The sequence below is a fragment of the Salmo salar genome, chromosome ssa03, assembly GCF_905237065.1.
Source record: "Salmo salar chromosome ssa03, Ssal_v3.1, whole genome shotgun sequence".
Classification (NCBI taxonomy): Eukaryota; Metazoa; Chordata; class Actinopteri; order Salmoniformes; family Salmonidae; genus Salmo; species Salmo salar.
In genome coordinates, this window is record NC_059444.1 from 42,231,066 (window position 1) to 42,249,270 (window position 18,205).

Genomic DNA, 18,205 nt, shown 5'->3' on the forward strand with positions numbered 1-18,205 from the left:
AACATATGACTATTTTACACCATTTTAAAAACAAGACTCTCGTTAATCTAACCACACTGTCCGATTTCAAAAAGACTTTACAACGAAAGCAAAACATTAGATTATGTCAGCAGAGTACCCAGCCAGAAATAATCAGACACCCATTTTTCAAGCTAGCATATAATGTCACATAAACCCAAACCACAGCTAAATGCAGCACTAACCTTTGATGATCTTCATCAGATGACAACCCTAGGACATTATGTTATACAATACATGCATGTTTTGTTCAATCAAGTTCATATTTATATCAAAAACCAGCTTTTTACATTAGCATGTGACGTTCAGAACTAGCATACCCCCCGCAAACTTCCAGTGAATTTACTAAATTACTCACGATAAACGTTCACAAAAAACATAACAATTATTTTAAGAATTATAGATACACTCCTCTATGCACTCGATATATCCGATTTTAAAATAGCTTTTCGGTGAAAGCACATTTTGCAATATTCTAAGTAGATAGCCCGGCATCACAGGGCTAGCTATTTAGACACCCAGCAAGTTTAGCACTCACCAAAGTCAGATTTACTATAAGAAAAATGTTATTACCTTTGCTGTTCTTCGTCAGAATGCACTCCCAGGACTTCTACTTCAATAACAAATATTGGTTTCGTCCCAAATAATCCATTGTTATATCCAAATAGCGGCGTTTTGTTCGTGCGTTCAAGACACTATCCGAAAGGGTAAATAAGGGTTACGAGCATGGCGCATTTCGTGACAAAAAATGTCTAAATATTCCATTACCGTACTTCGAAGCATGTCAACCGCTGTTTAAAATACATTTTTATGCCATTTTTCTCGTAAAAAAGCGATAATATTCCAACCGGGAAATCGTTTTTTATTACAAAGAGAGTGAAAGTAAAAGCATGCTATCCCCTCATGCACGAGCCTCAGTCTAATGGCCCTCTGATAGAGCACTTTCCAAACGCGCTAATGTGTTTCAGCCTGGGGATGGAATTACATCGTTCAGCTTTTTCCCGCCTTCTGAGAGCCCATGGGAGCCGTAGGAAGTGTCACGTCATGCCAGAGATCCCCTGTATTTGTTAGAGATGATCAAGGAGGGCAAGAAATGGTCAGACAGGCCACTTCCTGTAAGGAATCTTCTCAGGTTTTGGCCTGCCAAAGGAGTTCTGTTATACTCACAGACACCATTCAAACAGTTTTAGAAACTTTAGGGTGTTTTCTATCCAAAGCCAATAATTATATGCATATTCTAGTTACTGGGCAGGAGTAGTAACCAGATTAAATCGGGTACGTTTTTTATCCGGCCATGCAAATACTGCCCCCTAGCCCCAACAGGTTAAATTCTACAACCACCTAAAAGGAAGCGATTCCCAAACCTTCCATAACAAAGCCATCACCTACAGAGAGATGAACCTGTAGTTGATGGTCCCGGGGCTCTGATCCTGGGGCTCTGTTCACAAACACACACAGACCCCACAGAGCTCCAGGACAGCAACACAATTAGACCCAACCAAATCATGAGAAAACAAAAAGACACATTGGAAAGAATTAACAAAAAAACTGAGCAAACTAGAATGCTATTTGGCCCTAAACAGAGAATACACTATGGCAGAATACCTAACCACTGTGACTGACCGAAAATTAAAGAAAGATATATGTATTCAGTGAGCATTGCCTTGCTATTGAGAAAGGTCGCCGTAGGCAGACCTGGCTCTCAAAAGAAGACAGGCTATGTGCACACTGCCCACAAAATGAGGTGGAAACTGAACTGCACTTCCTAACCTGCCAAATGTATGACCATAGAGACACATATTACACAGACCCACAAAGAATTCGAAAAACAAATCCAATTTTGATGAACTCCCATATCTTTTGGGTGAAATACCATAGTGTGCAATCACAGCAGCAAGATGTGTGACCTGTTGCCACAAGAAAAGGGCAACCAGTGAAGAACAAACAGACTCATATTAAACATCTCCAGTCCAAAATGAAATCTAGAATCGGCTTCCTATTTCGCAACAAAGCCTCCTTCACTCATGCTGCCAAACATACCCTCGTAAAACTGACTATCCTACCGATCCTCGACTTCGGCGATGTCATTTACAAAATAGCCTCCAACACTCTACTCAGCAAACTGGATACAGTCTATCACAGTGCCATCCGTTTTGTCACCAAAGCCCCATATACCACCCACCACTGCGACCTGAATGCTCTCGTCGGCTGGCCCTCGCTACATATTCGTCGCCAGACCCACTGGCTCCAGGTCATCTATAAGTCTTTGCTAGGTAAAACTCCGCCTTATCTCAGCTCACTGGTCACCATAACAACACCCACCCGTAGCACGCCCTCCAGCAGGTATATATCACTGGTCATCCCCAAAGCCAACACCTCCTTCGGCCGCCATTCCTTCCAGTTCTCTGCTGCCAATGACGAATGAATTGCAAAAATCGCTGAAGTTAGAGATTTATATCACCCTCACTAACTTTAAGCATCAGCTATCTGAGCAGTTTACACGATTGCTGCAGCTGTACACAGTCCATTTGTAAATAGCCCATCCAATCTACCTACCTCATCCCCATATTGTTTTTATTAACTTTTTTGCTCTTTTGCACACCAGTATTTCTACTTGCACATCATCATCTGCACATCTATCACATCTATTGCTAAACTGTAATTTCTTCGCTACTATGGCCTATTTATTGCCTTACCTCCTCACCCTATTTGCATACACTGTATACAGACTTTTCTATTGTGTTATTTACTGTACTTTTGTTTATTCCATGTGTAACTCTGTGTTGTTGTTTGTGTCGTACTGCTTTGCTTTATCTTGGCCAGGTCGCAGTTGTAAATGAGAACTTGTTCTCAACTGGCCTACCTGGTTAAATAAAGGTGAAATAAAAAATAAAAAAATAAAATGTAAATACAATGCATATTTATGTTTATTTATTTTCTCGTTTGTACTTGAACAATTTGCACATCATTACAACACTGTATATAGACATAATATGACATTTGAAATGTATTCTTTTGGAACTTTTGTTAGTGTAATGTCTAATATAAATGTATATTGTTTATGTCACTTTTGTTTATTATCTACTTCACTTGCTTTGGCAATGTTAGGATATGTTTCCCATGCCAATAAAGCCCTTAAATTGAAATTGAATTGAGAGCGAGGGGGGGGGGGGGAGAGAAGGAGAGAGAGAGAGAAAAACATTATTTTTTTAAAGAAAGGAAGAGGAGGACAGGGTGGAGCCAACTAAAGGTGTATTTAGTGATACAATATGGCAACATGCATCGGTGTTTATGCCGCTGTGTCTGTATGTAACTCACGGTGGTGCTGAAGGCTCCCTCCAGGGCCACCCCGTCCCGTTTCCACTCGATGATGCCCAGTGGCTTGGCCCCGCGGGACACACAGCTCAGGTTATAGGAGACATTGGCTCTCAGCAGGATCTCTGGAAAGCCCTCGATCACTGGGTCATCGGGAGGGACTGTAGGACAACACACGCAGTGTACTAGACAAACACACCGCATATACACACTGCACTGGACACACACACTTTTTTATACCAGAGTATGTGAGCGGAGTTGAGCAGTCGTAAATTCACATCCTTTCCAACTGCTTCGCTAAAAACCGTTCCGCACTCAAAGAGAAAAGAAACTGCTGCTCCAAATTCGCTCCATTCATTAAAATCACAATTTAACCAACACCCATCTATTTTTGTGACTACCTGGACCTACCATGTTGATTTGAAGTATTGAAACCAAACTATATGATTTCAATATCTTTTTTTTTAATAAACAAGAAAAGGTCAATGTAAGAACAGCACATCATTTCAAATGGGCTACATGTCATATTAAACAGCATATAAACACTCTAAATAGGTCAGGAGACAGACAGGGAGTTAAAATTGAATTATTTAGGCTCTATTATTTCAAGGCTATAGCCTACAAAGAAATAGATAGCATTTGCGAGTGCGACACACTAGGTTGGTAGGGAGTCAGGGACATTAAGTGCTCAGCATGTAAACAACATTTTGTTGTATTAAATCATTATAGTCTATAAATTGCGCATATAGGCTGTGACTTACTTCAAATGAAAAATAAATGTAAATGCCTTATTTGGCTTTGTCTACAGTGCCTTTGAATTTATTTTTAGAAACACCAGTTTGACCAGAGTCTGTGGCTTCAGGCTCATGTGATGGTGCCTAGAGATCAGGCCAGCAGCAGAGAATATCCTCTCCTCACTGGCAAAGCCATTTGGGATGCTAAACACCCTTTTGGACACTCTTGCCAGGCTGGGCAGAGATGCAGAGTTGTTTTTTTGTTTTTTTTCTATAGCTAGTCCTAAAGGTTTTTAGGAAAGATAACCCAATCAAAAGGGAACGCTTGAAAGTTGCAATATGCCAGTCCTATTGGGCCAAAGTCAATTATGGCCCATTGTATATAGATAATAGAACAAAAATGAACAAAACATTTAAGAGATCAGTGTTTTAGTTTATAAATACTTTGCTACAATGACACACTTAATTAGCCACCCACCTCGTTGCTTTCTTTTAGCATGTGCACATAATAAGTAGGTTACACCATCATGCTTTCGGGATAAGTGTCTTTTCAGATTCCACAATGATTCTTTAGTTGTGGACAATACATCACAACACTGCCTCTTTTGCTCTTGGTCCTCATCTTAGTAAGTCACCTTGATTTTGCACCTGTGTTTTATATCAGTTTCTTTATGAAAATATTTAGCAAACTCCATAACAGTAGCTAAAGAAAGTAGACTACAAATGCATGCTGGGCCGGGCATGCCCTGAGCTGGTGAAGTGAGGGCTACTGGAACGAAATTGGAGCTGGCGAGAAGGCTGACGCTCCAGCCTTTGGGAATCTCGCTCTATGCTCCAGTCAAATTGGATACGCTCCGCTCCAGCTCCGATCACGTACACTGCTGTACACACACTGCACTGGAAACACACACAGTCACACTCTGCACTGCACACACACACAATCTGCTTATACAGTCCACATTGCACTGGACACACACATTCCTGACAGACAGATAGATACTCACTGAGGACGGTGAGTTTGGCTCTCCGGGAGCGTAGGGCAGCCTCTGTGGCCTGGCACTCATACAGGGAGTCATCGGACAGCTCTGCCGCAGAGATCTCCAGGTTATACTGGCCCACGTCTATCACCCGCAGCACACGGTACCTGGGCCAGGCTGAGCGAGAGAGAGAGTCAGACACATCCCAGCAAACATGTCCACAATGGCATGAAGTGAGCCCAATGCGGGCTAAAATATTGGCCCCGCATTGGCTTCCCACATTGGGCAAACATGCCTTTGCTCATCGGCTCCACATTGAACCCCACGGCATTTGCCCAGTGTGGCCCAGTGTGGGAAGCCCATATCTGGTGACGGCAGCCTGAAATAAGCCCATCTTTTTACAACAAACATGCCCACATTGGCACGATGTAGGCGCAATGCGGACTAAAATATTGGCCCCACGTAGGCTGCCTTAATTGGGCCGATGCGCCTTCACTCATCGGTTCCACATTGGCCCCAAGGCAGATGTCCCCAAGGGCAGCCCTCACAGTTTTTCACAATTCCAAACATTTAATCCGAGTAACAATTCTCTGTCTTAGGTCAGTTAGGATCACCACTTTATTTTAAGAATGTGAAATGTCAGAATAATAGTAGAGAGAATGATTTATTTCAGCTTTTATTTCTTTCATCACATTCCCAGTGGGTCACTAGTTTACATACACTCAATTAGTATTTGGTAGCATTGCCTTTAAATTGTTTAACTTGGGTCAAACGTTTTGGGTAGCCTTCCACAAGTGTTCCACAATAAGTTGGGTGAATTTTAGCCCGTTCCTCCTGACAGAGCTGGGGTAACTGAGTCAGGTTTGTAGGCCTCCTTGCTCGCACACGCCTTTTCAGTTCTGCCCACAAATTGTCTATGGGATTGAGGTCAGGGCTTTGTGATGGCCACTCCAATACCTTGAATTTGTTGTCCTTAAGCCATTTTGCCACAACTTTGGAAGTATGCTTGGGGTCATTGTCCATTTGGAAGACCCATTTGCGACCAAGCTTTAACTTCCTGACTGATGTCTTGAGATGTTGCTTCAATATATCCACATAATTTTCCTCCCTCATGATGACATCTATTTTGTGAAGTGCACCAGTCCCTCCTGCAGCAAAGCCCCCCCACATGGTGCTGCCACCCCCATGCTTCACGGTTGGGATGGTGTTCTTCGGCTTGCAAGCGTCCCCCTTTTTCCTCCAAACATAAGGATAGTCATTATGGCCAAACAGTTCTATTTTTGTTTCATCAGACCAGAGGACATTTATCCAAAAAGTACGATCTTTGTCCACATGTGCAGTTGCAAACCGTAGTCTGGCTTTTTTTATGGCGGTTTTGGAGCAGTGGCTTCTTCCTTGCTGAGCGGCCTTTCAGGCTATGTCAATATAGGACTCATATTACTGTGGATATAGGTACTTTTGCACCTGTTTCCTTCAGCATCTTCACAAGGTCCTTTCCTGTTGTTCTGGGATTAATTTGCACTTTTCACACCAAAGTACGCTCATCTCTAGCGGTATGACAGCTGTGTGGTCCCATGGGGTTTATACTTGCGTACAATTGTTTGTACAGATGAACGTGGTACCTTCAGGTATTTGGAAATTGCTCCCAACGATGAACCAGACTTGTGGAGGTCTACAATTTTTTTTCTGATGTCTTGGATGATTTCTTTTGATTTTCCCATGATGTCAAGCAAAGAGGCACTGAGTTTGAAGGTAGGCCTTGAAATACATCCACACCTCCATTTAAAAAAAAAATGTTAACCTTGATTTAACTAGGCAAGTCAGTTAAGAACAAATTCTTATTTTCAATGAAGGCCTAGGAACAGTGGGTTAACTGCCTGTTCAGGGGCAGAACAAAAGATTTGTACCTTGGGGATTTGAACTTGCAACCTTTCAGTTACTAGTCCAAAGCTCTAACCACTAGGCTACCCTGCCACCCCTGAAATGATGTCAATTAGCCTATCAGAAGCTTCTAACGCCATAACACCATTTTCGGGAATTTTCCAAGCTGTTTAAAGGCACAGTCAACTGAGTGTATGTAAACTTCTGACCCACTGGAATTGTGATACAGTGAATTATAAGTGAAATAATCTGTCTGTAAACAATTGTTGAAAAAATTACTTGTGTCATACACAAAGTAGACATCCTAACCGACTTGCCAAAACTATAGCTAGTTAACAAGAAATGTATGTAGTGGTTGAAAAACGAGTTTAATGACTCCAACCTAAGTGTATGTAAACTTCCGACTTCAACTGTAAGTGTATGTAAACTTCCAACTTCAACTGTACATATTTTTACCAGAGAAACTTAAACGTTTATCTTATATCAAATTCACTTATCTTAGTCTTTTTACAGACAATATACATTTTTTGTTGACATCACACAACAAACCACTTAAACTTAAACAGTAAATTAACAACATGAATTGGGGTACATGAACCACGCCCACAAATATTCAAATGAGCCCCGGCCTCTACATTATAAGATAGCTGGGCATGGTGTGGGATTGCCTGTGTTGTGCGTGGTGTAGGCTGGCTCGTGCTGGGTTTTGCGTAGGCTACCCCAAGTTGGGCTAGCCTGTGTGGGCTAGCCTGTGTGGGCTAGCCTGTGTGGGCTAGCCTGTGTGGGGTTGCTCACAAAATACCCACATGGGGCCAAGTTTGCTGGGATGTACACAAACAGTGCCTTCGGAAAGTATTTAGACCCCTTGACTTTTTCCACATTTTGTAACATTACAGCATTATTCTAAAATGTATATCAATCTACACACAATACCCGATAATGGCAGAGCAAAAACAGGTTTTTAGAAATTATTGCAAATAAAAAATTAAAAAATAACGGAAATATCCCATTCTCATAACTATTCAGACCCTTACTCAGTACTTTGTTGAAGCACCTTTGGCAGTGATTACGGCCTCGGGTCTTCTTGGGTATGACGCTACAAGTTTGGCACACCTGTATTTGGGGAGTTTCTCCCATTCTTTTCTGCAGATCCTCTCAAGCTCTGTCAGGTTGGATGGGGAGCGTATTGCTGCACAGTCTCTCCAGAGATGTTTGATCGGGTTCAAGTCCGGGCTCTGGCTGGGCCACTCAAGGACATTCAGAGACTTGTCCCGAAGCCAGTCCTGCGTTGTCTTGGCTGTGTGCTTAGGGTTGTTGTCCTGTTGCAAGGTGAACCTTTGTCCCAGTCTGAGGTCCTGAGTGCTCTGGAGCAGGTTTTCATAAAGGATCTCTCTGTACTTTGCTCTGTTCATCCTAGGTTTCCTCCAGATGTGACGCTAGGCAAAAAGAGTTCAATCTTGGTTTCATCAGAACAGAGAATCTTGTTTCTCTTGGTCTGAGAGTCTTTAGGGGCTCTTTTGGCGAACTCCAAGTGGGCTGTCATATGGCTTTTACTGAGGAGTAGCTTCTGTCTTTCCACTCTATCATAAAGGCCTGATTGGTGGAGTGCTGCAGAGATGGTTGTCCTTCTGGAAGATTATCCCATCTCCACAGAGAAACTCTAGAGCTGTCAGAGTAACCATGGGGTTCTTGGTCACCTCCCTGACCAAGGCCCTTGTCCCCCGATGCCTCAATTTGGCCGGGCAGCCAGCTCTAGGAATAGTCTTGGTGGGTCCAAACTTCTTCCATTTAAGAATGATGGAGGCCACTTTGTCCTTAGGGACCTTCAATGCTGCAGAAATGTTTTGTACCTTTCCCCAAATCTGTGCCTCGGTACAATCCTGTCTCGGAGCTCTACGGACATTTCCTTCGACATCATGGCTTGGTTTTTGCTCTGACATGCACTGTCAACTGTGGGACCTTATATAGACAGGTCTGTGCCTTTCCAAATCATGTCCAATCAATTGTATTTACCACAGGTGGACTCCAATCAAGTTGTAGAAACATCTCAAGGATAATCAATGGAAACAGGATGCACCTCAGCTCAATTTCTAATCTCATAGCAAAGGGTCTGAAAACTTATGTAAATAAAATATTTCTGTATTTTATGCTTTATACATTAGCAACATTTTTGAAAAGGCTCTTTTCGCTTTGTCATTATGGGGTGTTGTGTGTAGATTGCTGAGTTTTTTTGTTTTTTTTATACATTTTATATATATCATCTTATACATTTTAGAATAAGGCTGTAATGTAACAAAAATGTGGAAAAAGTCAAGGGGTTCTAAATACTTTCCGCAGACAGTACCTAGGACCAGCTGGAAGAGAGAGAAAAAGAGAGACAGAGAGAGTGTGAGAGAGAGACATGTACACGCATCACACAGTACCTAGGACAGGCTGGAAGAGAGAGAGAATGACAGACAGAGATAGAGAGAGAGAGAGAGAGAGTGAGAGAGAGAGAGACATGTACACGCATCACACAGTACCTAGGACCAGCTGGAAGAGAGAGAAAGAGAGAGAGAGAGAGTGAGAGCGAGAGAGAGAGACATGTACCCGCATCACACAGTACCTAGGACAGGCTGGAAGAGAGAGAGAATGACAGACAGAGAGAGTGAGAGAGAGAGAGAGAGAGAGAGGGACATGTACCCGCATCACACAGTACCTAGGATCAGCTGGAAGAGAGAGAGAAAGAGAGAGAGAGAGTGAGAGCGAGAGACATGTACCCGCATCACACAGTACCTAGGACAGGCTGGAAGAGAGAGAGAAAGACAGACAGAGAGAGTGAGAGAGAGAGACGTACCCACAGCACACCCGCAGAGACACAGAGAGAGACAGCAAGTCGGATAGACGTACACACACATACACACAGATAGATACATGTACACACACACAGACAGTGTCAGACAGAGTCGCATACGCATACAGTATGCATACAGTGTACATACACCCACAGCTTACGGTACCTAGGCCCGGCTGGAAGTCACACACACACACACACACACACACACACACACACACACACACACACACACACACACACACACACACACACACACACACACACACACACACAGAGACAGAGTCAAACACATGTACCAGTCGTACACACATTTACATACCGTAGAATATAAATATGTTTAAATGTAGACCTATGAAAATAGTGGCATACCATGAATCTCAGAGAATGAACACACATTTGAAATTCAAACACGTAGACAGACAAACACAATGCAAAACCGACTCATAGGACTTTCCTCAATTAGGTAAAAAGCCGTTCTCTCCGCGCCTCCTCCGCTCGCTTCCCTCTGATGTTTTCAAAAGGAGGAGAAGATGGGAGGAGAGGAGTCGATGAAATATAATTGAGAAAAGGACAATATCTCATCACACCATGCATGGTGTATTCCATCCACTCGGGGGCAGACCAGGAGTCTAGAAGCACCCCCGAATTATGACATCATCGATTTGGATTCTGAAGGGGACAAAAGTATTGGTCCAGATTACATCATCTTTGCCTGCCTCCACCTACCAGCAGCATAGCAACCAGCAGAACCAGCAGCATAGCATCCACCAGACAGGTGAAGACCAAGGAGCACAATGAAGCAGCGCAGGTGTGCATGAATCAGAGGATCAGTGTGTGTGTATGTGCGTGCTTGAGTGTGCATATGCGCATAAACGCATATACTGTGTCTGCTTTCATCTTCTTCATGTGCGTCTGTGTATGAGACTGCACTGCTATGCTCCATTTTGAATCTGGGGAGCAAGGACAGACAGACAGACAGACAGACAGACAGACAGACAGACAGACAGACAGACAGACAGACAGACAGACAGACAGACAGACAGACAGACAGACAGACAGACAGACAGACAGACAGACAGACAGACAGACAGACAAAGAGAAAGAGAAAGAGAAAGAGAGAGGAAACTGCAGAAGCAATGGCTTTTGACCTTATTGAACCTGTGAATCAAACTGAGTTGGACACGCACACCACATTTCAGATAATTACCTTTGGGTTAAGTGTGTGTGTATGTGTGTGTGTGCCTCCTTTTGTATGTATGTGTGTATGCTCTCACCCCTGAGGCCCTCTCCAATGCCCAGTGCCAGTCCATCCTTGGTCCACTGTACGATTCCGGTGTAGTTGTAGACGACACAGGACATGACTACTCTCTCTCCCAAAACAACAGACTGGTCCGCTGGCTCCTGTGAGAACCTTGCTGTCCACACTGTCACAGAGACAAACACACTGTCAGGGAAAAGGTATACTGTAGGTGCACCATCATGTTTTCAAGTTTTCATCATCAGGTAGAAATATTTAATATTTCTGTGACATTATTGCTGATATAAGGAAAACAGTATCTCAAATGACTCTGTCACGTCCTGACCCTAGTAAGATGTTGTTTTCTATAGTAGAGTAGGTCAAGGCGTGACAGGGGGTGTTTTGTGTTGTTCTATGTTTTCTATTTCTATGTTTAAGTTCTAGTTTTTATATTTCTATGTTGGGATTGTTTGGGTTGATCTCCAATTGGAGGCAGCTGATCCTCGTTGCCTCTGATTGGAGATCATATTTAAGTAGGGGTTTTTCTTCCTGGGTTTTGTGGGTTATTATATTTTGAGTAGTGTTTGTTTCTCTCTGCGTCACGGTTTGTTGTTTTTGTATTTTCAGTTATTTTGTGTTTCACGCATTTACTAAAATGTGGAACTACAACCACACTGCACTTTGGTCCGATCCTTTCGACAGCCGTGACAGAATAACCCATCAAAAAAGGACCAAGCAGCATGGTAAGGAGTATCTGGAGGAATGGACTTGGGAGGAAATTTTGGATGGAAAAGGACCTTGGAGGCAAGCTGGGGAGTATCGACGCCCGAAGGAGGAAATTGAAGAAGCAAAGAGGGAGCGACGGTACTACGAGGCACTATATCCACCAATGGGCAAGGCGGAGAGGCAGCCCCCCCCAAAAAAAATTGGGGGCATACGGGGAGTTTGGCGACGTCAGGGGGGAGACCTGATCTAACTTCCCATGCGTATCGGAGAGAGCCGTGGAGCAGACAGGAGCCAGTCAGGGAGTCAAGCGCGGAGCTTGATGCAAGATTCCGAAGAGAGGTACTGGCAGAAAGAGCACTACGGAGTGGGCGTGCTGAGGAGCGAGTGGATGGACGAGTAATGGGTTATGGTGTGATGTGCAATATATCGCCCATACGCACTCACTGCCCGGTGCGCTCGGTTCCAGCTCCTTACCGGTGTAGGGCGAAGATGGTCATTCAGCCAGGAAGGAGTAGGCCTGCTCAGCATGCCTGGTCTCCAGTTCGCCTACATAGTCCGGTACGTCCTGTGCCTCCTTCCCGCACTCGCTCTGAGCTGCGTGTTACCAGTCTGGCGGCACCTAGGCCAGTTCCACGCATCAGACCTCCAGTGCGCATGCCCAGTCCGGAGTATCCTGTTCCTGCTCCCCGCACTCGTCCTGAGGTGCGTGTTACCAGTCTGGCGCCACCTAGGCCAGTCCCACGCATCAGACCTCCAGTGCGCATGCCCAGTCCGGAGTGTCCTGCTCCTGCTCCCCGCACTCGCTCTGAGGTGCGTGTTACCCATCAGGATTCCAGTGCACATTCCCATTCCAGAGCTTCCGGCGACAGTTCCCCATCCAGAGCTTCCGGCAAAGTTTTTTTAGTCAGGAACCTACTGAGACGGCCTACAGTCCGGAACCTACTGAGACGGCCTACAGTCCGGAACCTACTGAGACGGCCTACAGTCCGGAACCTACTGAGATGGCCTACAGTCCGGAACCTACTGAGACGGCCTACAGTCCGGAACCTACTGAGACGGCCTACAGTCCGGAACCTATTGAGAAGGATCTCAGCCCGGAACCTCCAGCGACGCTTTTCAGTTCGGAGCCTCCAGCGACGCCTCCCAGCCCAGAGCCTCCAGCGACGCCTCCCAGCCCGGAGCCTCCAGCGACGCCTCCCAGCCTGGAGCCTCCAACGGCGGCCCGCAGCCCGGAGCCCTCCCTACCCTCCCTTTTATTTTGTAGTTTTTTTGTTGTTGGTTTGTTGCATTCAGAGTCTGCACCTTTGGGAGGGGGGGGGGTACTTCACGTCCTGACCCTAGTAAGATGTTGTTTTCTATAGTAGAGTAGGTCAGGGCGTGACAGGGGGTGTTTTGTGTTGTTCTATGTTTTCTATTTCTATGTTTAAGTTCTGTTTTTTCTATTTCTATGTTGGGATTGTTTGGGTTGATCTCCAATTGGAGGCAGCTGATCCTCGTTGCTTCTGATTGGAGATCATATTTAAGTAGGGGTTTTTCTTCCTGGGTTTTGTGGGTAGTTTTCTGTTTAGTGTATGTCACCTGACGGAACTGTTGTCGGTCGTTTTGTTGTTTTGTTTAAGTATATTCGTTAAAAGTAAATATGAGCACTCTACACACTGCGCCTTGGTCCCCTTTATACGACCCACGTTAAAGACTTTCTCTCTGTTAGTCTTCCCTTCAGCTGTTCTTTTCTTGGATCATGTTTAAAACAATCCTATTAGCTAATTAATTAAGCCAAAAAATCATTACGATTTTTTTTTAGGAAGACCTCTTGGGATTGCAACACAAAGGAAGAAACAAGAGTGAGGAGAGGACTCCTGATTCAACACTGTGCCTGTGTCCTAAATGGCAGCCTATTCCTTATATAATGCAATTCTTTTGACCAGAGTCCATAGTGTACTATCAAGGGAATAGGGTGCAATTTGGGACGTACACGCTGTTACTGTCATGCTGTTTGTGTTGAGGGCTCCTTACAAAGGACCTGACACTGCTACACACTGTGATGCTTCAACAGTGTTAAACATCAATGGTAATGATGGTGATGACGTTGACAGTGACAGAGATGACAGCAATGATGATGACGGTGATGACAATGGTGGTGATGACAATGGTGATGACGATGATGATATCAATAATGAGGATGACAGATATACACAGAACAGTATTACCACACTTACACTTTTAAAGGTAATTTATGGTTGAGCCGACATGCACAGCATTTACCAGGAACGCGATCTCTGCAAACTTATGGAAAAATGCCTTCAAAAGGGCGCATTGTCAGCTGTATAGTACTCCGTGCTATAACGCACCTTGCATTGAATTCCAGCCTGATAAAGTATATGTTTGAGGCAGTTGAAAATATTTAGGGATTCCGTGTGAACCTGTCTTTATGAACTTTCTTTCCCACAATGCACTGCTGAGAAAGAGAGAGAGAGGGAGAGAAAGGGAGACTAAGAGAGAGAGACAAAGGTAAATTGTCTACTGTTTGCTGATGATCTGGTGCTTCTGTCCCCATCCAAGGACGGCCTACAGCAGCACCTAGATCTTCTGCAAAGATTCTGTCAGATCAGGGCCCTGACAGTATATCTCAGTAAGACAAAAATAATGGTGTTCCAAAAAAGGTCCAGTTGCCAGGACCACAAATACAAATTCCATTTAGACACCATTGCCCTAGAGCACACAAAAAAATATCCATACCTCAGAATAAACATCAGCACCACAGGTAAACTTCCACAAAGCTGTGAACGATCTGAGAGACAAGGCAAGAAGGGCCTTCTATGCCATCAAAAGGAACATCAAATTTGACATCCCAATTAGAATCTGGCTAAAAATTCTTGAATCAGTTATAGAACCCATTGCCCTTTATGGTTGTGAGGTCTGGGTTCTGCTCACCAACTAAGAATTCACAAAATGGGACAAACACCAAATTGAGACTTTGCATGTAGAATTCTGCAATAACATCCTCCGTGTACAACGTAAAAGATCAAATGATACATGTAGAGCAAAATTAGGCCGCTAATTATCCAAATCCAGAAAGGATTTCAATTCTACAACCATCTAAAAGGGAGCGATTCCCAAACAAAGCCATCACCTACAGAGAGATTAACCTAAAGAAGAGCCCTTAAGCAAGCTGTTCCTGGGGCTCTGTTCACAAACATAAACAGACCCCACAGAACCCCAGGACAACAACAAAATTAGATCCAACCAAGTCACGAGAAAACAAAAAGATAATTACTTGACACATTGGAAAGAATTTACAAGAAAACTGAGAAAACTAGAATGCTATTTGGCCCTAAACAGAGAGTATACAGTGGCAGAATACCTGACCACTATGATTGACCCTAAATTAAGCAAAGCTTTAACTATGTGCAGACTCAGTGAGCATTGCCTTACTCTCAAGAGAACACAGGCTGTGCACACTGCCCACAAAATGAGGTGGAAACTGAGCTGCACTTCCTAACCTCCTGCCGAATGTATGACCACATTAGAGACAAATATTTCTTCATTACACAGACCCACAAAGAATTCTAAACAAAATCCAATTTTGATCTATTGGGTGAAATACCACAGTGTGTCATCACAGCGGCAAGATTTGTGACCTGTTGCCACAAGAAAAGGGCAACCAGTGAAGAACAACCATTGTAAATACAACCCATATTTGTGTTTATTTATTTTCCCTTTTATACTTGAACTATTTGCACATCATAAAAAAACACTGTACATAGCCATAATATGACATTTTAAATGTCTCTATACCTTTGAAACTTTTGTGAGTGTAATGTTCACTGTACATTTTTTATTGTTTATTTCACTTTTGTTTATTATCTATTTCACAACATATGTTTCCATGAGAGAGAGAGAGCGAGAGAGAGAGCAAGAGAGAGAGCGATAGGAGGGCTGTCAGACTGTAGCTGAGACTCAGAAAGAGAAGGAGAGAACCACACGGTTAGAGAACAGAGATTGAATTAACCCTGGGGGATCCCTCTCTCCCCGTTTCTCTCCGTCTCTGCCTCCCTCTGTGCTTCCATGGCTTTGGGGAAGCAGTAGGTAGCGTTGGTTGGTCTGCTCTATGCCCTTTTCCCTTTGCTTTCCACCTCTCCCTCCTTCCCTGTCCTCTTTTGTTGCGTAATAACACAGTGGTAGAGATTCGTGTGAACGACAGCACTGTACGTTCACTGATATTTCCCTCTTAAATAAACAAATATTATATCTGTCCGTCTGCTAAGATCAACTGTGTGTGTTGAATGTTGAAAATGTGATTATTATGCTCTCAGAATGTCAAACATCTAAACACAGTTAAAAAAGAAATGCTGACATAGGTGGGGAAAATGCAGATGGATTGTGTGGGATGGTACATGTACCACATCTCCATATTCTCATTATACATTAATTAAGATCATAAGTACTATACACACATTCACACACACACACAAACTAATGCATTCTCATTCCTATTCCTCCAGTATTGATCATGATGGTGCCGGAGGGGATGGCTGCCGTCTTATCGGCTCTTAATCTTATCGGCTCTTAACCAACCACGCTATCTTATTTGTTTTTTCGTGTTGTTCGTAACTTGTTTTGTACATAATGTTGCTGCTTCTGTCTAATATGATGGAAAATAGGTTATGGACATCAGAACTGAGATTACTCACCTCAGATTAGACAAAGAGTTTTTTTTCAATGAGTCGGAAGAGAGGGATATACTACAGACACCCGACCAGGCCCTCATCCCAGTCATTCGCTGGAGAAGGAAACTGAGATTTTGAGGAAAAAGATCAGGGTGCCTTGTGAGGATCAGGCGACGAGTGGCTAATCTGCCTTTGTCTTCCGTCCAGCTAGCTAACGTTCAATCGCTGGAAAATAAATGGGATGAACTGAAAGCATGTTTATCCTACCAACGGGATATTAAAAACTGTAATATCTTATGTTTCACCGAGTTGTGGCTGAACGACGACATTAAGAACATACAGCTGGCGGGTTATACACTCTATCGGCAGGAGAGAACAGCAGCCTCTGCTAAGACACGAGGCGGGGGCATAAGCATATATGTAAACAGCAGCTGGTGCACGATATCTAAGGAAGTCTCGAGGTTTTGCTCGCCTTAGGTAGAGTATCTCATGATAAGCTGAAGACCACACTATCTACCTAGAGAGTTTTCATCTCTATTTTTTGTAGCTGTCTACATACCACCACAGACCGATGCTGGCACTAAAACCGCACTCAACTCAATGAGGCGGCGCTCCTAGTGGCCGGGGACTTTCAGTCAGTTTTACCTAATTTATATCAGCATGTTAAATGTGCAACCAGAGGGGGAAAAAATCTAGACCACCTTTACTCCACACACAGAGACGCGTACAAAGCTCTCCCTAGCCCTCCATTTGGCAAATCGGACCATAATTATATCCTCCTGATTCCTGCTTACAAGCAAAGATTAAAGCAGGAAGCCCCAGTGATTCGGTCTATAAAAAAGTGGTCAGATGAAGCAGATGCTAAACTACAGGATTGTTTTGCTAGCACAGACTGGAATATGTTCCGATATTCTTCCGATGGCATTGAGGTGACACAACATTTATTTTTTACCTTTATTTAACTAGGCAAGCCAGTTAAGAACAAATTCTTATTCACAATGATGGCCTAGGAACAGTGGGTTAACTGTCTTGTTCAGGGGCAGAACGACAGATTTTTACCTTTTCAGCTCTGGGATTCGATCTAGCAACCTTTCAATTACTGCCCCAACACTCTAACCACTAGGCTACCTGCCGCCCCAGTGACATCAGTCACTGGCTTTATCAATAAGTGCATCGAGGACGTTGTCCGAACAATGACAGTAAGTACAGTATATACCCCAACCAGAAGCCATGGATTAAGGCAACATTCGCACTGAGCTAAAGGGTAGAGCTGCCGCTTCCAAGGAGCGGGACTCTAACACAGAAGCTTATAAGAAATCCCACTATGCCCTCCGACGAACCATCAAACAGGCAAAGCGTCAATACAGGACTAAGATCGAATCGTACTACACCGGCTCCGACGCTCGTCGGATGTGGCAGGGCTTGCAAACTATTACAGACTACAAAGGGAAGCACAGCCGAGAGCTGCCCAGTGACACAAGCCTACCAGACGAGCGAAATAACTTCTATGCTCGCTTCGAGGCAAGTAACACTGAAACATGTATGAGAGCATCAGCTGTTCCAGATGACTGTGTGATCACACTCTCCTCAGCTGATGTGAGTAAGACCTTTAAACAGGTCAATATTCACAAGGCTGCAGGGCCAGACGGATTACCAGGACTTGTACTCCGAGCATGCGCTGACCAACTGGCAAGTGTTTTCACTGATATTTTCAAACTCTCCCTGTCTGAGTCTGTAATACCAACATGTTTCAAGCAGTCCCTGTGCCCAAGAACCCTAAGGTAACCTGCCTAAATGACTACCGACCCGTAGCA

General features: G+C 43.9%; 1 protein-coding gene across 2 annotated transcripts in view; it reads right to left on the bottom strand.

Annotated features, from left to right (window-relative positions):
- The window catches only part of LOC106600495 (kin of IRRE-like protein 1), a 135,586-nt gene that overhangs the window by 33,354 nt on the left and 84,027 nt on the right, over positions 1–18,205 (bottom strand). For both annotated transcript variants that reach the window (XM_014191886.2, XM_014191884.2), the window contains exons 2-4: positions 11,036–11,185; positions 5,072–5,221; positions 3,337–3,494 (exon numbers count right to left, since the gene is read on the bottom strand). In XM_014191886.2, the coding sequence (XP_014047361.1) occupies positions 3,337–3,494; positions 5,072–5,221; positions 11,036–11,185 (458 nt within the window). The remainder of the gene's footprint in view (positions 1–3,336; positions 3,495–5,071; positions 5,222–11,035; positions 11,186–18,205) is intronic.